The sequence below is a fragment of the Nycticebus coucang genome, chromosome 6, assembly GCF_027406575.1.
Source record: "Nycticebus coucang isolate mNycCou1 chromosome 6, mNycCou1.pri, whole genome shotgun sequence".
In the NCBI taxonomy this organism is placed as follows: domain Eukaryota; kingdom Metazoa; phylum Chordata; class Mammalia; order Primates; family Lorisidae; genus Nycticebus; species Nycticebus coucang.
Genome location: NC_069785.1, coordinates 99,562,102 through 99,587,859, shown reverse-complemented (window position 1 = coordinate 99,587,859; position 25,758 = coordinate 99,562,102). Strand labels below are relative to the sequence as shown.

The window sequence follows — 25,758 nt, the reverse complement described above, 5'->3', positions numbered from 1 at the left end:
AGGCCTGGTGATGGTGCCAATCAGTTTTCCTGGTTCAGGCCACCTGCCTGGAGACCCAGAATCTGCTGTGTCAAACTCAGGGTAAAGAATGGGGAATTAGGGTGGTGGGGAGAGACTCAGGCCCAGACTGAATCTTGAGGTAAAGATTTTAGATTTTGTGGGACCATCGAGCTGAGCAAGGGGTGGGCTAAGAGCCTCTCTGCAAATGGCTGTAAGTTGGGATGCCACTGAGAGGCTGTGAAATCATGGCCTTGAAGAGGCTCACAGCAGCAGCTCTGACCACAGTATGTCTTCCACCCCTGCACTTACTCGGGCACTGGCCCAAAGCCAGGTGCAGCGCGGGCTTCAGCTGCGAAGATTCTGCAGTACTCTCGACTCATGTTCTGGATCTTGCACCCCTGTGGATTAGAGGGAATGGATGTGATCAGCAGAGAAGCCCCAGTTCTCTGCTGTGCTTGGCTCTAAGTGGGGCCTGCAGGTGGGATTCCCACTCCGGGGGAGGCAGAGCTCACTCCTGCCCTGTGCTGGCCTCTGGGCCTCATTGTCCTCATTTGTAGAAGGTGCTTTGGACTTCTCTCTAAGCTGAGGTTTTCAATGCGGCTTCTGAGCTATGTTTCCTGGAGCCCTAGTGATAGATGGCAGTGCCCCCAGGGACCACTCATGGAAAGCAGGAAATACTGACCAACCCACACCACTCCCCCTTTTTTTTCCACATATAAATAAGGCTTCCATAAGAGACTATGTTTGGGGCGGCGCCTGTGGCTCAGTGAGTAGGGCGCCGGCCCCATATGCCGAGGGTGGCGGGTTCGGACCCAGCCCCGGCCAAACTGCAACAGAAAAATAGCCAGGTGTTGTGGTGCGCTCCTGTAGTCCCAGCTGCTCGGGAGGCTGAGGCAAGAGAATCGCGTAAGCCCAAGAGTTAGAGGTTGCTGTGAGCCGTTCCGCCACGGCACTCTACCCGAGGGCGGTACAGTGAGACTCTGTCTCTACAAAAAAAAAAAAAAAAAAAAAGACTATGTCTGAGGCAGGGGGAAAGGTGTCTGCTACATTGCAGAGCGGCCATTCATGTGTAACAGAACTATGGCCCAAATGGTTTTGAAGCTCTGAAGTCCTCTGGTCCAAGTACCTGACTCTGGGCTACATTTCAAGCTGTCCTTGAGGCTCATAGGGTTGAGATTGAGATGGCTTCTGCCTCTGTACTGGGCCTCCTGACAAGACCCAGGCTGGGAAAGGGGAGGAAGCAAGAGAGTAAAGGGGTGGGGCACAAGGATGGGGCATGGTACCTGGATGGTGACATCGTAGTTTCTGCCCAGGACAGAAGTCTCGCTGCTGGGCCCAAACACAAGCAGGCTGGACACTTTGATGACGCATGTGCGGCCTGACTCGAAGATGGGTTCCAGCCCATAGATGACCTTGGCCTGGGAGGCCTTCCGGAGGCCACACCCGTGTCCACTCCCTCGGAGCTCCTCGCTCACCAGTCGCCCAAAGAGTTTGTCCCCCCAGCAGCCAGAGTCAGCCAGACCCTTAGCAAACACCATGGGGGTCATCTCAATCTCTTCTCCAACTGATGGGGAACAGCAGAAATGTGGGAAATCAGAAGTTCCTGGCTAACCAAAGTGGGGTCTGAGAGGTGGAGAAGGCCATGACAGTACCTCACTCTGCCAGCCTGGTGTGCCAGCTTTCTGTCGTAGTGTGAGCTGTAAGTCCCTTAGCAGACTGTGAGCTCCTGGGGCAGTGGCCCCTGTTGCCTCACAGAGCTCCTGGGGTACCCATTATAGCAGAGGCTCGGCAAGTATTTGTAGAAGGCAGAGGCTTTCTGTGGCAGCAGTAATCAATACTGAATACTAGAATTTCTTTGTTTTAGAATTAGGTGTTTTTAACAATGATTCCATTTCAACCAACACATTTAACTAAGTCTAAAGGTTTGCAGGACCAATCCAGTAGCAGTGCACACCCCAGTGCCCAGATTGCGATCACTAAATACCATTTCCCTCTAATAGGAACCAGAGTCCACCCAAAAAACAGTTGAGTCCAAGTCTAGACAGAAAGTGTACAGCATGGACCTCACATACCTTGTGAGACCAGGAAGCAAAGAAGCTGTCACAAACCGTTAGACTTGTCAAAAGGACATAGGCGCCAACCTAAAAGGATTCCCCTTGGCCACAAATGAAACAAGTCTCAGTAACAAAGAGAATAATGCTTGTAATGTGTTGAAGATATCAAATATGTTAAAATCCATGTGTTCATAATTGTTCAAATTTGGGGAAAAAAATCCCAATCCCCCCTCAAAAAACCAATCTTATCAGTCACCCTTGGAAGAGGATGGGAGGGTCCCGACTCAGTATTCTGAAATCTAATACGTAAAGGGAAAAGAGGAGGATAATAAAATTTATTCTCCATTTTCTGGTGGTCTAAATGTATCAGGGTAACCAAATAATTATTTCTTCTTTACAGAAAAGTTTCAGCTAATGAATGAAAAAGGAATGACAAAATTAAAATATTTCCATGTTGCAATTCCTAATGAAATAATAGATTTAGGTACTGATCAGTGACTGCCAAAGCCCTTAGATAACACTGGTTGTATCAGGTAGTCTTTAAACTTTAAAAAGGATGGACTACACTGATACCACCTGAATAACCCAGTGAGCAATCTTAACATTACTAAAAGTGAAAAATCTGATGTTATGTACCACTGAACAGGATATATGCAGCAGTGAATTATTCGTGCCCCCCAAAATATCACACCTGGGCAGGCGCAATGGCTCATGTCTGTAATCCTAGCACTCTGCGAGGCCAAGGTGGGTGGATTGCCTGAGCTCAGAAGTTCTATATCAGCCTGAGCAAGAGTGAGACCCCCATCTCTACTAAAAGAGAAAAATTATCCAGGTTTGGTGGCATGTGTCTGTAGTCTCACCTACTAAGGAGGCTGAGGCAACAGGACCTCTGGTGCCTGAGAGTTTGAGGTTACTGTGAACCGTGAAGTCATGGCACTCTACCAAGGGTGATAAAGTGAGACTGTCTCAAAAAATAATAATAAAAAAAAAATCACACCTGAATCTGACCAAAGTTCTCCATTTGATTACCAACTTAGAAGCAGCACATGTATGGAGGAAGATATTAACTGGTAATACAATCAACAAAATTGAGAATGGAAGAAATTCAACACATAAAAAAAAAAAAAAGAAATTCAACACATCAAGTTACTTCAATAAATACATAGCACAGAAAGAGAGCCAATGAAGTAGGAGGAACTATTCCATAATAACAGAAACTTGGGATATATGTTAGCCAAAAGCAAGGAGTGGTTCCTGATTCAAATAACTCAATGGTTATGGAATAATTTGGGGAAATATGATCGGATGTTTGGTAATATTAAAAAATTATGACTAAGTTTTTAGGTGTGAGGTTATATTTGATATTGATTGTATTATATGATAACTAAACAAAAGGCAACAATTGGATGAGTGAGTGACTGAATGAGTAAATGAATGAAGGGTTAACGCATTTATCAGCAAATGAAGCTGCTCATCGCTGGCTGCTGCCCAAGTCCCAGGCCTGCAGTATGTATGTCTCTTGCAGGGGCCGCATAGACTCTTTCCCTAATATCTGAGCCCTTAAAATGCTCATCGAACTTTGGGGGTATTTCACAGTCACCAGGGAGCCTGCGGACAATGTACTTCCTAGACAGTAAGAACATCTGCAGCAGGGGCCAAAAAGCCATGTTTCTAGCCTGCTCCCTGTGTGACTCTAATGTAAGAGCCCACAGAGCACTCTGGGAAACTCTGGGTAGGACCTGGCAGATAGGATGTGCCCTGGTGGCCTGTGAGCACAGAACCTGGTGTGAAAGGCCACAAGGCTAACTGGTTCCTTGTGCAATGGCCCTCTTAGCCTCTTCTTTCCCCACAGTCTCCTGAAATAGCATCCTCCTCTATCATCCTCCCAAAGCCATATCCTAAAATAGGAGGCAAAGGGGGGCAGTGTGTGGATTTGGACCAGATTTCAAGCCCTTAAAGAAGGTCCACCCTACAGATGACAGGAGTAGGGGTGAAGACCCACTCCCTTTTCCCCCAGGGGGCACTGTACCTTCACCTTCTTCTCTGGAGACGAATCCTGACAATACTACATGGAGAAAAAGAAAAGAAAGCTGCTTTCAGGCTCCTGTGCAGAGAGTGCTTTCTCGGCAAAGATGCCTGCCCCCACCCCTCAGGGCCCCCAGAGAGCAGGGCACACTCACCCTCAGGGCTGAGGCAGAAGTCAGTGGAGGCTGAGCCATGCTCGTTGTGGATGGTACATCGATATAGGCCACAGTCTATAAGGGACGCCTGCACAATGGCCAGGGCTGCCGGTCCCTCATCTCCTGCACTGCAGAAAGCAAAGACCCTTCTCCTGAAGGCCATCACCAAATCACAGACAGCGCCAGACTGCAGTCCTGAGGTCCTCAGACTCTACTCTCATTGCCCGCTATGAACCCAGGCTCTGAGAGTTCTGGGGAGGCAGTGAGATCCCGCCGCCTGCAGATGTGACACCTACCATATGTGTGACTTTCGGCAAATGGCTTAAAGGCCTTTGACCCCTAATTTTTTCATCTCTACTATGGGAATAATAGAATCTCCCTCCTAGGAGATAACTGTGAGGATTAAATGGAGTGATAGACTCAAAGTGCTAGGAAAATGCCCAATGTTATGGCTGTAATTAGGGAGGCAGTCAGGTGCGGATGGTACCCACGGGCTTACCTCCTGCCCACCTCACCCACAGGGCGCTGGTCCTTGGCCCATGTCAAGACTGAGTCACTGAGAATGTTGAAAAACTGGCACCAGAGCTTCAGACTCCCTGAGGCATCGGGAAACTGCTCCACTCGAATCTTCCGGATCACCTGTGGGGCTGAGAGCAGGGCCAAGTTAAGAGGGAGAAACCATGTCCCCTCCGTCCTACGTACTCTCTGGCCACAGCCCAGCCTCCGTGGGTGTCTTTGGGGGAACAGGCTGCGAGAATTCAAGTCTCCGCACAAACCGACCACTGCAGAGACCCTAGCTGCCTCCCTGTGTACCGCAGGCTTCTGCCCTGACCCTACTGCATGCATCTCAGCTAGAAAGAAGCCACTACTCCCTCAACCCCTGACCAGAAGGGCCTCATAGCAGTCAAGAGAACTTCCTTTGTACTTCAGGCGCCTAGCTCCAGAAACCAGCATTTGAATCCTACCTCCCCTACTCTGTGGTCCTGGGACGAACCAGTGGAGGGTTATGGCGATGACGGAGGTAGCGTGCTACCAGAGGGAGACGGACCTGGGCTAAGACCTTGATTTAGTCTATCCTATTTGGCCTCACAACATCGCAAAGATGGTACTGTTATCCCTGTTTTATGGAGTGGCAGAGCCAAGATAATTCCAAAGTCTGTGAAGTAAAAATACTGTTACAAAGATAATTCATAATGCTCCGGTAAGGACGTGTCACCCAGTAGGGTGGGGCTGTCAGCTGCCTCAGAGCAGCCATCCCTTATGAAGCCCAGCCCCCCTTTCCCCCCCCACCACCACCACCACTGCTCACCCTTCAGCAGGTCTTTGGCTTTCCTGGGCTTGGCCAGAGCTTCCTGTTTGCTTTCATCCAGGGCCAGCTCTGCATCCAGACCAATGGCCTTGGGGCTGGGACCCAGGCCTCCTGCTGCCGGCTCCTCTTCTGTCTGTGGCACCTCAAGCATACCCACCTTTCTGCCTTGGGTGGGAGAGCGTTTCTCCCGCTCTGGAGTCCCCGGGGACCCGGGTGCCAGGCTTTTCCTGGAACCCCGAGGGGAAACCTTGGGGCTCTCCCTTTCCTCAGGCTTGGGTGCCTCCACTTCTCCCACAGCTCTGGCCTTAGGGAGAAACCTCTTTCTCCGTGCCCCTAGGGCCAGTTCCTCAGGTGTAGCTGCAGGGAGACCTGTTGGAGCCTCCCCTGGGAACTCTTCTTCTTGGGAGGGTTCCTGGGCTCTCACCTCTACTGAGAGCAGTCCCTGCCCAGGGACTGCCTGCCCACATGTCTCCACCAGCGGCCCTGCCATGCTGCTCTCCTGGAAGGCCTCCATGAGGCCAGGCCCCTCCAGGGAAACCTCTCCCTCATCTTCCCTGGATCTTTCTGAGGCCAGCCCGGGGCCCTCCTCACCTACCACGATGGCAGGGACAGCGAGGAGGCTGAGGCCAGTACCTCGGGACCCCCGGCCAGTAGCCAGGGCCTGGTGGCCAGCCTGCACCTCACGGTCCAGGAGGCCTGTGAGGCGGCGAGTGGTGCGGGGGCTCAGCAGCAGCGTCTGTGCGCTCTGCACCAAGTGATCGTTCTCCACACGGTCCAGGATGCGCCTTGATGTCCGGGGACTCAGCCCAGCCACTTCCACAGTGGGGACCAGAGTGGACGATGGCTCCAGACCTCCAGTGGCAGCACCTGCTTGGATCTCTACCCCGGCTCCACTTGTCTCTGCAGTAGATAGCTTCAGCAGCAGAAGCAAGTAGTTCTTTAGGGAATCTATGAGGCCAGGGTCACAGCTCCGGGGGCTTGGGGTCCCCTCCTCCACATCTGGAGCGTTGACACTGGTCCCATTGTTGCTGGTGGCCATGGTTTCTGATGGGTGACTCTGAGTGGGGGTCCCCGGCCCCAGGTGCAGTGTGGAGGCAGAATTCCGCAAGGCCTGGTCCTCGGAGGGCAGGAAGGCAGCTGTGCTCATGTACTGAGAAGTCAGGGTGCTGGGCAGTCCCTTCTTGGGGCTATTGGTCAGGGTAGTCCCAGGAGGAGGGGGAACAGGGGGTACCTCCTGGCACAGGCCAGCTGGAGGACAGCCACCCAGATCCATGCACAATGCTCCCCCTGGCTGCTCCTCCTCAGGGTACTGGAATAGGCTGCTGTGTGTGTCAGCGGTGACTGGCCCAAACAGGTCTGGCCCTTGCTGTGTGCCTCCTCCCACCTGCTCCAAGCTCCCTGCAGGAGGCAGCTGTGATGGGAGCATGAGGTTCCCTGACAGGGGACCCCGCACAGTCTCCTCATGGTTCCTGGAAGCTGTGGCTGCTGCCTCCTCAGATCTGGGCATGAAACCAGGTTTTTCAGGGACACAAGACCCTTCTGGAGTCTGCGTGAAACACTCAATGATCTGAGGAGACTGAGGACCCTTTGAAGGTGCCTTGGGTGGTGGGCTGAGGCTGGTCATGGCCTCCTGCTCTGACTGAACTTTCACGGCTATGGGTACAGTCCCCTCTGACTGAGTCCCCTTTTCTTCCTGTACCCATCTGTCTTCCTGCATCCTGCCACCTGCCTGTGCCCTCCTGCCTTCCCATATTGTCTTATCTTCTGCCTGTGTCTCCATCCTTCTCTGTGTCACCACACCCACATCCTTCTGTGAGCTCCTGCCTGACTGTGGCCTCTCACCATCTTGTGTCCCAACACCTGCCCGCACCTTGCTGTCTGCCTGTGTCCTCTGCCTTGTCTGTGCTTGCTCTCCCTGGGTCCTTCCATCCACCTGCACCTTCCCAGCTGCCTGCATATTCTTCTTGCCTCCAGCTGCCTGGTCAGCAGACGTTCTCCCATCCTCCTGGGTTTCCATATCCATGGGGTCGATGGCACTTTGACTTCTGGAGGTGCTACAGCCAACAGAGGCTACGTTAGGGCTGCTGCTAGCAGGCAGGGTAGGAGCCACAGTTGCCTGGGACTCTAGGCCCTGAGAACACAAGGACCAAAGTGAAGACTTAATGATATATACATCAGAAGCTCTTTCCAGTCTGGCTTCCCCACCTCTTCTGACCTTACCCAGAACTGCTCTGATGGGAGGCGGACTTACAACACAGTTGTAACCCACCTCCTATCAGGCGCACACCCACCCTGATGTCTCTGATCTGGAGTCTGGGCTAGGGACTATTCTGCATCCATGCCCAGCTCTGGTCTTTTCCACCTCTTCCTAAAGAAATCCTCCCTTTCCTGAAAGACCTGCTCATGTGTTATCCTACCTTTTTCCTCTGCCCATGAAGGAAAATGCTCCCCAGGGCTCCCAGAATAGTCCATCTGTCCTTCTCTTGTGTCTCCAGAGAGAAATATGGGTGAAGAGGGAGAATGCCAAAGGGTCTCCCAGTGATGGCCTCAGTGACACTGTCCACCAGTAACTGAGTGAGTGAAATGTATGAATGGCACCTACACCAAGAACTCAATGAAACAATACAATGTTGCCCTTGTGAACATCTACTGTCTGCAAAGCAGCATGCCAGGCCTTATAGACATAACCTCACAGCAGCCCAAGTATTCACAAGGACCATCCCCATCCTAGAGATGACAATGACACAGAGGGGTGTGATTTGCCCGCTGTCAGGCAGTGAGCAAGTGGCAGTGCTTAGATCGGGAGCCAGGTGTAACCAGGCCCACATCATAGGTTCTTTGCCATTATACTGCAATGCTACCTATTTAAAAATAAGTAAAAGCCTTCCTGTCTAAATGTGACATAAGACAGTAATTTGCCTCTTTTCCTCCTAGATATCATTAAAACCAACAAAGTAGGCTCGGCACCCATAGCACAGTGGTTACGGCATTGGCCACATACACCTGGGCTGGCGGGTTCAAACCTGGTCTGGGCCACGTAGACAACAATGATAACTGCAGCAAAAAAATACCCGGGCGTTGTGGCGGGCACCTGTAGTCCCAGCTACTTGGGAGGCTGAGGCAAGAGAATGGCTTAAGCCCAAGGGTTTGAGGTTGCTGTGAGCTGTGACGCTATGGCACTCTGCTGAGGGCGACATAGTATGACTCTGTCTCAAAATAAATAAATAAATAAAAATAACAAAGTAAACAAGAAACAACAAAGCAAACTCCATTGTTAGTGAAAATAAGACCTATAGTGTAAACAAATATAAAAGAATACAGGCTGCCAAAAGAAGCAAATGCAGACAGAGGGAACAAAGGTACAGGGAAATACACAACGTGCAGCTCAGCGGTTCTCAAGACCCCGTCAGAAGCACAGCTGCTGTGTTTTCTGCACATTTGGAGGTGATGATCTATAAACTCCATAAGCAACAAGACCTGTAGGGTCATGGAGGACGGAGCAGGAGATGTAGAGGAGATGACCACTGGAAAGACGGACAGGAGAGAGGACAGACCAGCAGCTCTCAGAAAGGAGCACTGTGCCTATGAGCTGTGCAAAGAAACTACCAGAGAACAAGCTTCCATCAACAGACAGATAATTGAAGGAACCACAGCAAAAGAAGTGATGGTAAGAACCAAATATATTTTACCTCTATTATTGTAGAGCATATACTAAATATTTAGCATATACTAAATATTAACATATATTAGCATGTAACAACTGTAGAACCAAGACCAAAGGCGAGTAGGTTTTGGAGTAGCAAATCAGAATGTTGATGGTCTACACACAGAATGATACAGTTAGCACAAAAATGGAAGGGAATGACAAATGGAGTAAGTTCCTTGATTATATCACCACTGTGGCCAGGAACCAAAGACATTATTCAAAGCTGAAAAATCAAGGAACAATGATATAGGATATTTAACTATGCAAAGATAATCACTTAGAAGTAAATTTTTAGGCTAATATGAGATAGAAAATGAATAGGGGAAAGGTAGGGAGGAAGTACAAACACTTTTGCGTTGCTCCTTGTGAAAAATAATGGAGACTGAACAAATAAAAGAATTAATGGCAATGCAGAAAATTCAAACCACAAGTTACTACATACAAATATTTTTTTCACTTGCCTATTTTTAATGAACAAATAATTCTACCAAAATCCAATCATTTTGTTTTATGCAAATGAAATTCTCAAAAGTCTGATCAATGTGTCCCTGATGATATCTTTGGTGAGGAAATTGCTTGGACCTTCTCAATAGAAAATGCCCTCAGCTATAACAACAACACAGGAAATAACGGTTCTAGTTCTATCAGAGCCTCGTATAAAATCAAAGCAATTAGACCAAATATTGTAAGACTCTAAAATATATATAACTGGAGGATGGTGGTCTTTTGAGATGCTAGTTCTCAGCTGCCGGCAAATTAATAAACTTCCCTTTCTTTTTTCTAAAAATAATAAATTAAATTAAATATACATAATTGGCTTGGTGCCTGTAGCTCAGTGGTTAGGGTACTGGTCACATACCCTGGGGCTGGCAGGTTCAGGCCTGCTAAAAACAACAATGACAACTACAATAAAAAATAGCCAGGTGTGGCGGGTGCCTATAGTCCCAGCTACTTGGGAGGCTGAGGCAAGAGAATCACTTAAATCCAAGAGTTTGAGGCTTCTGTGAGCTGTGATGCCACAGCACTCTACTGAGGGCGACATACTAAGACTCTGTCTCAAAAAAATAAATAAATAAACATAATTAAAATATATATAAATTAAGTATAGAATTTGAAGTTACTTCATTTGCAAATGGGAATTTGAATGAATGCTATGGGAATGGGAAAACTTGAAAGAGTTTGATGAATACCAGGAGTAAGCCTGCCTGAAGGATTTAATAAAAATATTCTTCCACCTTCTCTGTCAACCAGATGCCAACAGACAGAGATGCCTTGGAGCCGACAGACAGCGATTAGTGATGTGCTAGAGCCTTCTTTTAACTTCTGATAGTCTAGGGTTAGGAAGTATAAAATGCAGACACAAAATTTATAAATTTATAAAGGAAGTGCTGACTTTATGCACAGCCTGCTGCTGTTCATGACTCATGAAGACAGAACTTGAGAAAGCCGCCCTCACTCCTCCTCACTCTTCCCTCAGTCGGGTCAGTCCTTAGTTCTACTGAACCTACTCCCTTTATCACAATATCCCTTTCCTTCTGTCTCCACTGCCAACAACTTAATCCAAACTGCCAACAATCCTGTCTGGTCTGGACTTCTATAAAGCCCTATTACTGGCAACCATGACTCCAGTCTTTGCCTCTGCTAAACCGTCATCCTCACTACAGCCCCAATGATCTTTCTAAAATGCAAGTCTGATTGTAACATTGCCTGCTTAAAAACCTCTCAATGGCTTACCATCACTTACAAGATAAAGCCTAAAAGCCTCAGCCTAAAAGAGCAGAAAGGCTATTAATAATATCGTAGTCACATCTTATTCACAGTTTTACTTTCCATGGTTACAGTGACCCATGATCAACCTTGGCCTGAAAATATTAAATGGAAAATTCCAGAAATAATTGATAAGTTTTAAATTTTGTGCTGTTCTAAGCAGCATGATGAAATCTCACACCGTCCCACGGGGCATGAATTGCCCCTCTGTCCAGCATGTCATGCTGAGAACACTGCCTGCACCCACAGGTCACTGAGCAGTCACCTTGGTTGTCAGGCTGACTGCAGAGGTGCCGCAGTGCTTATGCTCAAATGACATCTGTTTCACTTAATAACGGCCACAAGCGGGTGGCGCCTGTGGCTCAGTGAGTAGGGCGCCGGCCCCGTATACCGAGGGTGGCGGGTTCAGACCCGGCCCTGGCCAAACTGCAACCAAAAAATAGCCGGGCATTGTGGCGGGCGCCTGTAGTCCCAGCTACTCGGGAGGCTGAGGCAAGAGAATCACCTAAGCCCAGGAGTTGGAGGTGGCTGTGAGCTGTGTGAGGCCACGGCACTCTACCGAGGGCCATAAAGTGAGACTCTGTCTCTACAAAAAAATAAAAATAAAAAAAAAATAACGGCCACAAGCACACAAGTAGTGATGCTGACACATTGTTCTACATTACTACTACTGTTAATCTCTTACTGTGCCTAATTTGTATATCACACTTTATCTTAGGTACATACATATATAGGAAAAATGACAGTATTTATAGGGTTTGGTACTATCCACAGCTTCAGTCATCCGTTAGGGGTCTGGGAAAGTATCCCCCATGGATAAGGGGTCCTATTATATTCTGCTGGCCAGAGGAACAGGCATGCGCACAGCCTCTAAGGACAACAATTTGGTGCTATTTACTTAAAAAAACACTTATAATCTTTGACCAGCAAGGGTCAAAGGAATTTACCCTACACATGTACTTTCATGTTCAGATGGACTTACACACACGCATCAGTGCAGCACAGTTTACAATAGCAAAAGACTAGAAAAGAGGTGAATTCCTCCAGTACTGGACTGATCCATTGAATTGTGGCATATCCACAGTCCATATAAATATAATAACCAAATAAAAAAGGAAGGTGAAGAATAGAAAGTATAAAACACAACCTTTGTGTGGAAAATACACAGGCGCACATTCAACATTTGTAAATGTAAAGAAAACAGCTCTAGAAGAATGCCCAAGAAACCAGCTTTGGTAACTGACTTTAGGAAGAGGAACGGGATGATGGAGGTAGGGAAGGAAGAGACTTGATAGTTTCTATATCCTGGGGTGGCCAACCTTTTTTTTCCTGCCACATACTGGATAAAGAATTATCTTGGGCCACACATTGAATAAAAAAACACTAACAAAAGGAGCACAGAAAGTCTGTGCATAATTTTCATGACATCCAATAGCCCAGGTAAGCAAAACAGACCTCAAAAAATCCACATGCAGCGTGTGGGCCACAGATCGGACGCCCTTGCTTACCTTTTGTGCTTTTTGGATTTTTTTATCATGTGCATATAACACAAAGTCAATAAAAATACGAATAAAAATGAAAATATATAAGGAAACAAACCCTTATGTGATAAACGAGGCCCATCCTTCAGCAAGGGTCCCAGATCTCTCTCCATGTTCATCTCTTGGATCCTTTTATCTGACACTAATTTAACTGTACCAACAACTGTGCTATTTTATAACAACTTTGTGGGTTTTTTCTTGACATTCCCACCCTTTTCCATGCCCACCTTCTGTGACTCCTTCTCATTCTTGAAGACCTCAGTCAAGTTTCTTCTCTTCTTTACAAACTTCCTGAGTTCTCTCCTCCACCCCACAAAACGTCATGGTTCCTCACTTGGTGTACCCATAGCAAATGCACCTAACTAATTCCATTGCTATATCCTCATTCTCTGTGGTGGTTATTTGTTTCATGTATGTGTCACCTGCTAATCTGTGAACTCTTCCCTGCTGAAGAGGGTTCAGCACAAGCCCAGGAGTTAGAGACCAATAAATGCATGGAGGACAGGGGCTCATGCCTGTAATCCTAGCACTCTGAGAGGCCAAGGCAGGAGGATCCCTTGAGCTCAGGAGGTCAAGACCAGCCTTAACGAGAGTAAGATCCCATCTCTACTATAAAATAGAAAAACTAGCTAGGCGTTGTGACAGGTGCCTGTAGTCCCAGGCTACTCGGGAGGCTGAGCTAGAAGGATCATTTGAACAGAGAAGTCTGAGGTGGCTGTGAGCTATGATCATGCCACAGCACTCTAGCTAGGCAACAGAGTGCGACTGTCTCACAAAAGTAAATAATAAATAAATAAATGACTGAATATGTCCTGTGTGCTTCTACAAGGCCTGACACTTCTTAACACTGGGGTGGGAAGGTGCATCCACATCTGGAACTGCATAAAGATATAATAAGGAATGTCATATGTTTCTTAAAAATAAAAAAATTATTTGACTTGGTTAGGAATTTTAAAAAGAAAAGAAAAGAAAAGAAAAATTGTATAAGCAGAGTGAACCTAGCTGGTCTAAGCTTTTTCACTACAAAAAGGTTTTTTCATTACCAGGTTTGATTTGCCATCCTGTCTTTCCATTTCCCCCCATACATTCTAGATAATTAAAGACCAAATCAGACTCACCTTTGCATCCTTCACAGCCCCAAACAAAATAAGAGGTTCACAGGAATGAACAAGTGAAGGGAAAGTAGGATGGCTTATGCTCCCTTAAAGGGGCACGGCACTGGAGAGTTGGTTTTGGTGGGTAGGGGACAAAGCCAGGAGCTTAACAAGGATGGGGCACTGAAGCTTCATCATCTTTTAATGTTCGGGGGTATTCCCCAGTGAAACCATCTGGCCCAGAAGGTTTCTCTTTTGGAAGATTTTTGACTACAAATTCAATTTCTTTAACAGTCACAAGATTATTCAAGTTATCTATTCTGTTTTTGAATGAGTTTTGGTAGTTTGTGATTTTTAATGAATTGGTCTAGTTCATTTTAGTTGCTAAATTTACATGAAGTTTTTCAGCCCCTTATAAAACTTCCAGGGGCTGTGGTGATAATCCCTCTTTCATTCTTGATACTATTACTTTGTGTCTTTCTCCTCTTTTTTTCTTTGTAAGTCTTATTAAAGGTTTATCAAATATTCCAGATCTTTTCAAATAACCAGCTTTGGGTTTGATTCTTCTTCTCCATAGTTTTCAGTTTTCAATTTCATTTGTTTTCTGTTCTTTATTTCCTTTTTTCTGTTTGCTCTGGGGTTTATTTTGCTCTTCCTTTTCTAATTTCTTTTTTCTTTCTTTTTTTTAGTTATTAAATCATAGCTGTGTACATCAATGCAATCATGGGGCACCATACACTGGTTTTATATACCATTTGACATATTTTCATCACACTGATTAACATAGCCTTCCTAGCATTTTCTTAATTCTAATTTCTTAAGGTGGACATTTAGATTACTGATTTTAGAACTTTATTCTTTTCTTTTTATTAGAAATAAGATCTTTCCTTGTCACCCAGGCTGGAGTACAGTGATACAATGATAGCTCACTGTAAACTTGACCTCCCACCTCAGCCTCCCAAGTAACTGGGACTCAGGTATGTGCTACCATGCCTAACTAATTTTTAAATTTTGTAGAGATGGAGTTTCTCTATGTTACCCAGACTGGTCCTCAAACTCAGCCTCCCAGAGTGCTGGGATTTCATCCAGCCTTCTTTTCTAATATAAACATTTAATGCTATAAATTTTCCTCAAGGTACCTAATTAGCAGCATCCAATGTTTAAATATGTTGTATTTTTACTTTTCATTCAATGAAAAATGTTCCAATTGTGTAAAAGCAATTTGCACTTCCTTTTTCACATGGCCATAAATGTATGTTATTTAATTTAAAAGTGTTTGCAGATTTTTCTATCATCTTTCTGTCACTGATTTCTAATTTAATTTTTGTCAGAGAATATATTTTGTGTTATTTCAATTATTTTACATTTATTAAGATTCATATTATGACCAAAATATAATTCCATTTTGGTGAATATTTTATATGCATTTGAAAAGAGTGAGAATTCTGTTGTTACACAGAGTATTCTGTAAGTGTCTATTAGACACAGATGGTTGATAGTGCTGTTGAGTTCTTTTATATCCTTACTGGTTTTCTGCATCAGTTCTATTGAGAGAGGAATGTTTAAGTCTCCAATAATAATTGTTGTTTGATCTGTTTCTCCTTTCAGTTCTGCCAGGTTTTACTTTATGTATTTCTTTTTTTTTTTTTGTAGAGACAGAGTCTCACTTTATGGCCCTCAGTAGAGTGCCATGGCCTCACACAGCTCACAGAAACCTCCAACTCCTGGGCTTAAGCGATTCTCTTGCCTCAGCCTCCCGAGTAGCTGGGACTACAGGCGCCCGCCACAACGCCTGGCTATTTTTTTTTTTTTTTGGTTGCAGTTTGGCCGGGGCTGGGTTTGAACCTGCCACCCTTGGTATATGGGGCCGGCGCCTTACGGACTGAGCCACAGGCGCCGCCCTACTTTATGTATTTCAAAGCTATATTGTTAGGTACACACACATTTTTCATTGTTATGTTTCCTTGAATTGATCCTTTTATCATTAGGTAATTCACTATTTTTCCTCAGAATTTTTTTTACACTTTAGTCTATTTTGTTTACTACTGATATGAACATTAGAGCTTTACATGGTATATATTTTTCTACCATTTTACTTTTAAACACCTATGTCATTATATTTGAAGTGGATGTTTTGTTGACAGCATAGCTTTGTAAAAGTTTTTTAATGCAGTCTCACAATCTCTGTAATTTACTGGTATTATTTAGACCATTCTGCATTTAATACAATTATTCATATTTTTGGATTTAGGGCAATCATTTTATTATTTATTTTCTGTTTGTTCTCTCTTTTCTTCTTCCTCTGTTTCCCAATTCCTCCTCTCCTTTATATTATATGAACATTTTTTAGTATTTCTCTTTAATTTATATATTGTGATTTTTACCATATCTCTTTGGATAATACATTAGTTGTTGCTCAAGGGCTTATAGTAAACTTTTTTTTTTTTTGAGACAGAGCCTCAAGCTATTGCCCTAGGTAGAGTGCTGTGACTTTATATCTCACAGCATCCTCCAACTCCTGGGCTTAAGTGATTCTCTAACCTCAGCCTCCCAAGTAGTTGGGATTACAGGCGCCCGCCACAATGCCCGGCTATGTTTTGGGTTGTAGTTGTCATTGTTGTTTGGCAGGCCCAGGCTGGATTTGAACCCGCCAGCTGTGGTGTATGTAGCTTGTGCCTTAGCTGCTTGAGCTACAGGCACTGAGCCACAATACGTTCTTAACCTTAGAGTCAATATTTTACTACTTCAAATGGCACATAGTAATATTACCACAATATAGGTCCCTTTAGTCTCTATCTCTTTATGATTTGATTTTGTTATTTATTACATTCACATCCATTAAAAACTTCAGCACACAATGTTACCTTTTTTACTTTTTATCCTCAAACGTATTTTAAAGAAATCAAGAGGAAAAAAATAATCTATTTCCCAAGATATTTACCATTTCTATAGCTCTTCCTTCATTCTTCATGCTACAAGTTTCCTATTGGTATCATTTTCTTTCTGGCTGAAAATTTTACTTGAGCAATTCTTTCAGAACCGATCTACTGACAGTGTCATCCCTTAGTTTTCCCTTTATTTGAGAATGTATTTATTTCACCTTCAATACTTAAAGATATTTGTGTCAAATGTAGAATTAGAGGTTGAACAGTCTTTCCTTTGAGCATTTAAAAGTGTGACTGAGTGAGACTCTGTCTCAAAAAAAAAAAGAAAAGAAATGTTGCTCCACTTCCTGTTGGCCCCCATTGTTTCAGATGCGAAATCTGCAGTCATTCAAATTGTTCCTCTGTAAATAATGCATAATTTTTCTCTGGCTACTTTCAAAAGTTTTTCATTATCTTTATTTTTCAACAGTTTGATTATGGTGTTTCTGGATGTGGTACTCTGTGGGCTCATCCCATTTTTTGTTGTTGTTCTTTGTTTGTTTTGAGACAGAGTCTCATTCTATCACCCTGGATAGAATGCCATGGCATCAGCCTAATTCACAGCAACCTCAAACTCTTGGGCTCAAGTGATCCTCTTGCTTCAGCCTCCCAAGTAGCTGGGACTACAGGCACTCGCCACAATGCCCAGCTATTTTTTGGTTGTAGTTGTCATTGTTGTTTGGCAGGCCTGGGCTGGATTCAAACCCGCCAGCTCTGGTGTATGTGGCTGGCTACAGGCACCAAGCCAAGATAGCATTTCTTATAAGTGGCAAAGGAAAAAGTGTTTCAAAAGTGGGGGGGGGGGGCTGGATAAAATAGACAGGACATATTTATACTAATAAATTATTGGATGTTTATCTGAAATTCCTATTTAACTGGATGTCCTGTATTTCTTTTTGCTAAATCTGGTAATCCTAAGTGGAGCCAGCCTCTGGTCTGGGCAGGAACTAAAATGAGACTGTTTCTGATTTTTTTTTTTATACCAGTTAGAAAAATTAGCTTAAAAAGTATGCATTTTACTTCCCAGTGTTTTTAAGGGTGTGATACCATTTTGTACTTTATATCTTTATGTTTATTAATGTTTTAATTTTTTAGTTTTTGAGATGGAGCCTCACTCTATTGCCCTAGCTAGAGTGCAGTGGCATCAGCGCTCACTGCAACCTCTAGGTCCTAGACTCAAGCCTGAGGCTCTTGCCTCAGCCTCCTGAGTAGCTAGGACTTTAGGGGTGCTCTACCCTGCCTGGCTAATTTTTTCTCTTTTTGGTAGAGACCTGAGCTCAAGCAAACCCTCTGCTTTGGCCACCTAGAGTGCTAGGATTACAGGTATGCGCCATTACACCCAGCTGTGGTGAATTATTTTTAACAAGGTAAATAAAATCTCTTAAATCATTTCTTGGATAACTAAAGGCAGATTTGTGTTTTGAATGCTCTTTTAGTAAAACTTGCTATATATTTTTAATAGCTTTATTGAGGTATAATTTATATACCATAAAATTCACCTGTTTTTTTTTCTTTTCTTTTTTTTTTTTGAGACAGAGTCTTGCTATGTTGCCCTGGGTACAGTGCTGTGGCATCACAGATCACACCAACCTCAAACTCTAGGGCTTAAGCGATTCTTTTGCCTCAGCCTCACAAGTAGCTGGAACTACAGGCACCTGCCGCAATACCTGGCTATATATATATTTTGTTGTTGTTGTTGTTTGTTTGTTTGTTTGTTTTGAGACAAGAGCTTTAAGCTGTCACCCTGGGTAGAGTGTTGTGGTATCACAGCTCACAGCAACCTCCAACTCCTGGGCTCAAGTGATTCTCCTGCCTCTGCCTCCCAAGTAGCTGGTACTACAGGTGCCTGCCACAACACCTGGCTATTTTTGTTGTTGTTGTTGTTGTTGCAACCGTCATTGTTGTTTGGTGGGCCCAGGCTGGATTCAAACCCGCCAGTTCAGGTGTATGTGGCTGGCGCCTTAGCCGCTTGAGCCATAGGTGCTGAGCCTATATATTTGTTGTTGTTGTTGTTGTCAGTGTTGTTTAGCAGGCTTGGGCCAGGTTTGAACCCGCTTTCCTTGGTGTATGTGACTGGTGCCCTACCCACTGAGCTATAGGCACTAAGCCAAATTCACCTGTTTTAATTCAATGTAGGTATCCCAGAGTTGTGGCCAGCTTCACAATCCAATTTTAGAATATTTCCATCACCCCAGAAAGTGTCCTGTTTTCTTCGGCAGTCAATCCCTCTTCCCATCCCTGGACTCCAGCAACTGATCTGCTTTCTGTCTCTATGCTATTAGCCATTTGATTGGAATTGTATTAACTATACGAGTTAACATCAAAAACCCAATAGCTTAACACTTAGCTTTCTCATTTGAGAGCATGGTACTTCCATGGTACCATGGTATTTCCATTATTAAATGGAAATGGTATTTCCATTATTAAAATAGTTCTTTTCTCTTTTTAAGTTCTATTGTTTTCTTTACATAGGCTCAGCATGTCTCTCGTAAGGGTTAGGTACTTTAAGAGTTAGGTACGTTAAGAGTCTCTGCTTCTGGGATTTGATGCCCAGTACTTCCTTACTCCGTTGTGATTTTGATTTTCTTTCCTGAGAATAGAGGTAACTCTGGAAGGTTGAGTTAGGCTTTTATCTTGGGTATGGTTGAGGAACAGATGCTAGAACTGAGGCCTCTTCTGTTGTTAAGAATATCCAGAGATCCTCCCCTCCAGCCCAGCCAGGCTGTTCAGACAGCTCTTTCCCTGGGCAGAAGCAATCCTGTCTAAAGATACTCAGTAAGTGGAAGTGGACTTTAAGTGCCCTCAAAGGCAGCTTTTTAGTACCCAAAGCTGGGATCTTTTCTAGTAGAATGGACCATCTGCCCAAATCCTCAGAGGGGACAGTGTAGCACAGGAGAGCTCTGCTGAGTACTGTGGAACCTAAGAGTGTCTTCTTGAGAAACCCTGTAGGTCCTGAGGGTGATCATCCCAATTTGTGGGAGCTCTCACAATAGAGGCTCTTGGTTTTCAGGTAATAATGTGAGTGTAAGTATTTTCTGAGAGCTGTTGAATGGAGGGGGATTAAGGAGAGATATGATCCTGCCTTGAGGACTTATTTATTGAATTGAGGGGACTATACTCACAACAACCAAGAAGTGCAAAAAGGAGGATGTGCTGCATGATAACGGTGGTGGAATTCCAGGAAGGAGTCATCTACCTGCCTCTCTGGAAGGCATTTAGGGAGAGGCTATACTGGTTGGAGCATGTTTAGGATTTATTACTGGAAATGCCATATTAGAAAAATATTGAATATAATTTTTAAATACTGAAGAATGCTCATAGTAGTCCTAGATACAAAGAATTGAGGTAGGTGAAAGAGAGAAGGGAAGACATTCTAGGAAGCATGAATAGCAAGAAGCAAGGTAAGGTGATAGGCTGTGATGCCACAGCACTCTACCGAGGGCAACACAGGGAGACTCTGCTTATCCTAATTTTAATGGCTAAGTGCACTGAATGTTTCTTTACACTTTTTCTTCCTTTTTATGTCTTGTATTCTGTTCTGGTTTGTTTAGCATCATTTTAACATTTTCTAGGGTCAGGGGTGAGACAGAAAGAGGAATGAACTAACATTTATTGAAATATCATCTTCTAGTAGTGCTGGGTTAGATAATTCAGATGAACTTTACTACTGAGGACAAGGAAAGCTGGAAAAAATGTAAAAATATCTGCATGAAGGCACTGGAGAGCCAGTTAAGTGACGAATTACTAGGCCAAAATTTGAGAGGAGACAGAAATCCAGAATGGCAGGCCCAACATTTGGCATAGCTTTTGTCCTGGTGGCATTTGCCAAGCCAGAAGAGGAGAAAGAGAGACAGAGAGTATTTTGGATAGCCTCATGGGACAAAGGAGATGAAAATTAAAGTCCAGGATCTTAAGAGTGGAAGCCCTTATAAACCCTCTGGGCTTTGGGTTGGGACTTTGAGAGTTTGTGCCCTAGGAGTAAGGGGAAACCAGAAGAAAAATTACTCTCATAGTATTGATGATCTCTGAGTCATCTGAGTGACTAAGAAATATCTCAGTCTCTGAAATTAGGATAAGGTGATTCAAGATACCCAGTGCTCCCCAGGCATCCAGCAGAAGCAAACAAAAATCATATCTGGAAGATGACAGCATCATCTTAAGCCTCAAACTATTTTTTTAAAAGTATTTTAGGCCAGATATGGTGGTTCACACCTGTAATCCTAGTGAGACTCCCTCTCTACTAAATACAAAAAAACTAACCAGGCATCATGATGGGTTCTTGTAGTCCCAGCTTCTGGAGAGGCTGAGGCTGAGGCTAAATCAAACCCAAGAGTTTGAGATTGCTGATGAGCTATGATGCCCTGGCACTCCACCCAGGGTGACCGAGTGAGACTCTCACTCTCAAAAAAAAAAAAAAAAAAAGAAAAGAAAAAAAAAGGTAATATACACAATGCAATAGTATATTTCAAAATAACTAAGAATAAATTTTAAATTTTAAATGCCTTACCACAAAAAATAAGTAAGTGAGGTGATGGTTATGTTAATCAGTTTGATTTTGATTTAAGTATTCCACATTGTACCCCACAAATGTGTAAGTTATGATTTTAATTAAACATTAAATTTAAAAAGTATTTCAAATATAATATTTGGCACAAAATGAAGATAAGCAGACACACAGTGAGAATTTTTCATTCAGCTATTGCATGAACAAGAACTATGAAAAACAGCAGAATGGCTCAGTGCCCATAGCACAGTGGTTATGGTGCCTGCCACATATACCGAGGCTGGTGGGTTCAAACCCGGCCCAGGCCAGCTAAACAACAATGTAATCCCAGCACTCTGGGAGGCCGAGAAGGGCAGCTTGCCTGAGCTCAGGAGTTTAAGATCAGCCTGAGCAAAAGTAAGACTCCTGTCTCTACTAATAATAGAAAAACCATATGGGCATTGTGATGGGCGTCTGTAATCCCAGCTACTGGGAGCCTGAGATATGAAGTTTTTGCTTGAACCCAAAGAGTTTGAGCTTGTTGTAACCTATGACACCATGGCACTCTATCCAGGGTGACAGAGTGAGATTCTGTCTCAAAATAAGAAGAAGAAAAGAAAGAGAAGGATAAGAAGAAGAACCAAATGTTAACTTTTGAACTGAAAAATGCAATAGCTGAATGAAAAAGTTCACTGGTTGGGCACAAAAGAAGAATCATACATGACAGGAACAAGTCAGTGAACTTGAAGTTAGGGCAATAACAGTTATTCATTCTGAACAACAGAAAGGGTAGAAAAAGATCAGAAAAAAAAATGAACAGAGTCTCGAGGACCTATGGTCCAATATCAAAAAGTCTAACATTTATGTTATTGGTTAACCAGAAGGGAACTAGAGAGTGTGTGATGCAAAACAAAGCAATAACAACAATAACAAAAACACTGAAGAAATAATGGTTAAAACTTCCCAAATTTGGCAAAAAACAAACTTATAGATCAAGAAGTTGAGCAAACTCCTAAAGGGATAAGCCCAATTTGAGCAAGAGCGAGACCTTGTCTTTATTAGAAATAGAAAAATTAGCCAGGTGTTGTGGCAGGTGCTGGTAGTCCCAGCTACTCAGGAGGCAGAAATGCTGTCTTCTTTCTTGCTATAAAACACTGTTTCCCTAAACCCCTATGAAATATTGCCTTCTCTGCTTCCAAACAGGTGACAAACTGCTTCCTTTCAGTCAATACTCTCACTCTGGCTCCTCAGGCTCTTTAATGCTACCACCCATCTACCTCTTCTTTTGATAAGTGGGTACCCTAACATCCCTGTCTCCACACAAAATATCATCTTTTCTCTGTTGGCTACATGCTCCCCAGGAAGTGATGGCACTCCTGTTCCCAAGTAAAACTGTGTGCCTCTGTCCCCGACCACAGCAGTGTCTTGTGTCTTAGTTACAATCACTGTTTTTTTTTCCTTCCTTCCCTTTCCTTTTCCCTCCCTCCCTTCCTTCCTATTTCCTTCCATCCTTTTTTTTTAGGCACAGTCTCTCTCTGTTGCCCAGGCTACATGCAGTGCTGTCATCACAGCTCACAGTAACTTCAGACTCCTGGCCTCAGGCGATCCTCCCACCTCAGCCTCCTGAGTAGCTGGGACTACTGGTGTGTGCCACTATGCAGGGCTTATTTATTTACTTATTTTTGTAGAGACAAAGTCTCACTATTGTTCAGGCTGGTCTCCAACTCCTGAGCTCAAGCAATCCATCCGCCTTGGCCTCCCAGAGTGCTAGGATTCCAGACGTGAGCCACTGTACCTGAGGCAACTGCCATTTATTTAGTTCTTAGTGGGAATCACACCCTGTGCTAACCACCCTGATTCTTACAACAGCCCTATGAAAAATAGTACTAGTAGTATTCCAATTTTATGACTTGCCCAAGATCAAACCACATTGAGCCTAGTCAGATTTGCATATAGATATAACCTGACCCAAAAGCCTTAGATAAACCCAGATTTAACCAGAATTTCCTAGACATTCAATATTTTCAAGAATCTTCTAATGAGCTTCCAAGTTGAGACCTGCTGTGCACCTTAGCTCAGTCCCGCTGCTCAGTCTCCCACACAAGCCTGCTGGCCCCCTGCTGGCCTCAGGGAACATCTTCCTCCACCTCCCTCTGGGTCACAGTCCCCTTGGCCGTGAACACCCATGCTCTCAAAGGGAGGGTCACAGTCAGACTGTGCTGCCCACATGCCTGGCATGTGGAGAGTGGCTGGGGTGAGGGCCATGCCTGTGCTCCCCTGCTCCTGGCACTCCATCCCCACCCTACCCCCTTCCATAAATAACCCACTGCTCACTGGCTGCCAAGCTGTTGCAGCAAGAGTTTCCATGAGGTCAGCTTCCCAGAGCACCCACCAGGCACCCAACACCCACACTTACTCCTCCTGGAGTCCTGAGGCCTGCTTGCCCCTGTGAAGGGCTGTCCCAGGTTCTGTGTTTCCGCCGGGCAGGAGGTGTTGGCACCTCGGCAGAGGCCTGAGGTGGGGTCTTCCCTGAGCTCTGGGCCTCAAGTTCTGGAACTTGATTCAGGGAAGAAATGAGCTTGCTGTCAGAGGTGGACTCTGCTTTGGGCTTTGGAGGGGCAAATCTCTTCCTGTTGAAAGGCCTAGTTGGTTGGGGAACTTTGGAGGGGGTGGGCTGGCCAGGAACAGCAGGCACCTCCCCACCTGCAGCCTTGTTGAGTGCCTTCCCTGAGGAGTCCTCTCCAGGTGCCTCAATACTTGGGGGGTGGGGCCCTCTGTCTCCCTGAAGCCTGACTGCCTGGGTGCTCTCCACGTACATGTCCTTAAGGGAGAAATACCCTTCCTGATCTGGGCCTGGGACAGGTGCTGGAGCAGAGCCTCCCCAGGCTTTGTCTTGAATGCCCACAGCAGAGCCTGGTTCCCTAGCACTCTCTGGCCCAGAGGACCCAGGCCCCTGTGCAGCCCTGCCTCTAGGCTGGGTCTGAGCCTGCTTCATGCCCATGGACTCCTGTGTCTTGCGAGAGTCAGGCTTGTCCAAACTGGGGATACGGTTTTCTGAAGAACGGTGGCTTCGGGCAGCCTTCTCTAACTCTGGATTCTGTAGACCTTGCTTAGATTCTTCACCTTTCTTTTTCTTCTTGGCCCCAGACTCCTTTTGGGGGGGTTTCTGAGATCCCAGCTCCATGGCCTCACAGATGTATGTCAGCAAGCCATGCTCACCGTCCTCCCCATTCTCAGGGACAGCCTCCCCATTTGTAGTCACCTCTCCAGTAGTAAAACTGCTGATCAGGCCCAAACCTGCGTGCTGGGCAGACTCAGTCTCTCCCTTCTGCTGAGCTGCCAGGGCCCCACCCTCGGCCTCCCTGGTAGGGGCTGAGGGGACTGGTGCTTCAGCCCCACTCAGCCTGCGCTTTCGCTGGAAACGGTCAGGGCTGAGCTTGCGCAGGGTGTCGGCTTCCCCCACTGCCTCCTTCTCATGCTTCCAGCTCTGCTCGATCTCACGCAGCTTTGCTGCAGCCTTGAGCTTCAGCTTGGCAAACCAGCGCTGGTGGATCTTGTACTCAGTCATGGTGCCCACCTCCAGGACCCCCGAACAGGATGCAATGCCCTTGCTGTTTCGGGCAGAGGCCTGGTAGACGGCGGCGTCTTCTTCTTGACACCTGGAAGCAGGAGTGTGAGGTGTCACCCGTGCCCGGCTAGTAAGTGTGGATCCCCACTCACCACAGCCAGAGGCGGACGTGTGAACCCCACCCCCATAGCCAGAGGCTGTCAGAGTCGAGCATTCCCCTTCCCACTGCAAGTCCAAGCACCATGCTCTGCCTCAGAAGTCATCACATAGTACACCCTCCATTACAGTTAAGGACACCAAGTTGACAAAAGGCTGGCAGCAGCCCAAGATCACACTGTCCCAGGAGGGATTAGACTTGGGGCCTCGGAGAACTCCCTTCAGAAGCAGGTGACCAACAGAGCCCCTTGTGAGGTAATGATGACACAGTTGCTTTTTTTGGTCGCTGACCTGATGGAAAATGTTTCCATGGGTCAGGACCTGCTCTGGTTGCACTCAGCTCTCTGTCAAAAACTCTCCCACCCTGGCCTCAGGAGATCTCAGATGCTGGCAGACAGGCATGGTTCGCAAGGAGGTTTAGCTCAGCAACAGGACCACCCTCCTTCCCCTTACAGTGCCTGGAGATCTGTGCCAGCCAGCTCCACACCTGAGGACAGGGTCCCACAGAGACAGGCGAACCGGCCACACCCTCACCTGTACAGCTGCAGAGTGTGGCGGTTGCCCTGACGAGTGATCTCATATTTTGGCAAGCCACAGTAGCGGTCCAATTCTGTATCATCCTTGTACCAGGTTACTTCGGGTTCTGGGTATCCTGAGAAAGAAGCAGGAGATTGGGTTGCAAAAAGACCAGTTCCAAAATAGTAGGAGGGAAGAACAGGAGGCCATCAGAAGGACTGGGCAGCACCACCCGCCCCAGGCTTGCGGGAAGAACAGGGCCACTGTATGTCTCAGCTTATTTTTAGAAGTTATTCCCTGTCAAGGCTGAAAATGATTCCCCTTTAACAGCTGGGAAGAAAATATAGAGGAGAAATTTTTCTAGCTTCCTAGAAGGAAGGGAAACCAGGAGTTTCCAGTTGTCTTCAGCTGGTAGTAATAAACTTCCTCCTATAGTGACTCACATGCTGCCAGGAGCCCT

At 45.5% G+C, this 25,758-nt stretch overlaps 1 protein-coding gene across 5 annotated transcripts in view; it reads right to left on the bottom strand.

Annotated features, from left to right (window-relative positions):
- The window catches only part of ALPK3 (alpha kinase 3), a 53,153-nt gene that overhangs the window by 5,523 nt on the left and 21,872 nt on the right, over window positions 1–25,758 (bottom strand). For all 5 annotated transcript variants that reach the window (XM_053593381.1, XM_053593382.1, XM_053593380.1 and 2 more), the window contains 8 exons: window positions 25,317–25,434; window positions 23,475–24,717; window positions 5,544–7,674; window positions 4,734–4,881; window positions 4,235–4,362; window positions 4,084–4,119; window positions 1,284–1,564; window positions 310–398 (listed from right to left, as the gene is read on the bottom strand). In XM_053593381.1, the coding sequence (XP_053449356.1) occupies window positions 310–398; window positions 1,284–1,564; window positions 4,084–4,119; window positions 4,235–4,362; window positions 4,734–4,881; window positions 5,544–7,674; window positions 23,475–24,717; window positions 25,317–25,434 (4,174 nt within the window). The remainder of the gene's footprint in view (window positions 1–309; window positions 399–1,283; window positions 1,565–4,083; window positions 4,120–4,234; window positions 4,363–4,733; window positions 4,882–5,543; window positions 7,675–23,474; window positions 24,718–25,316; window positions 25,435–25,758) is intronic.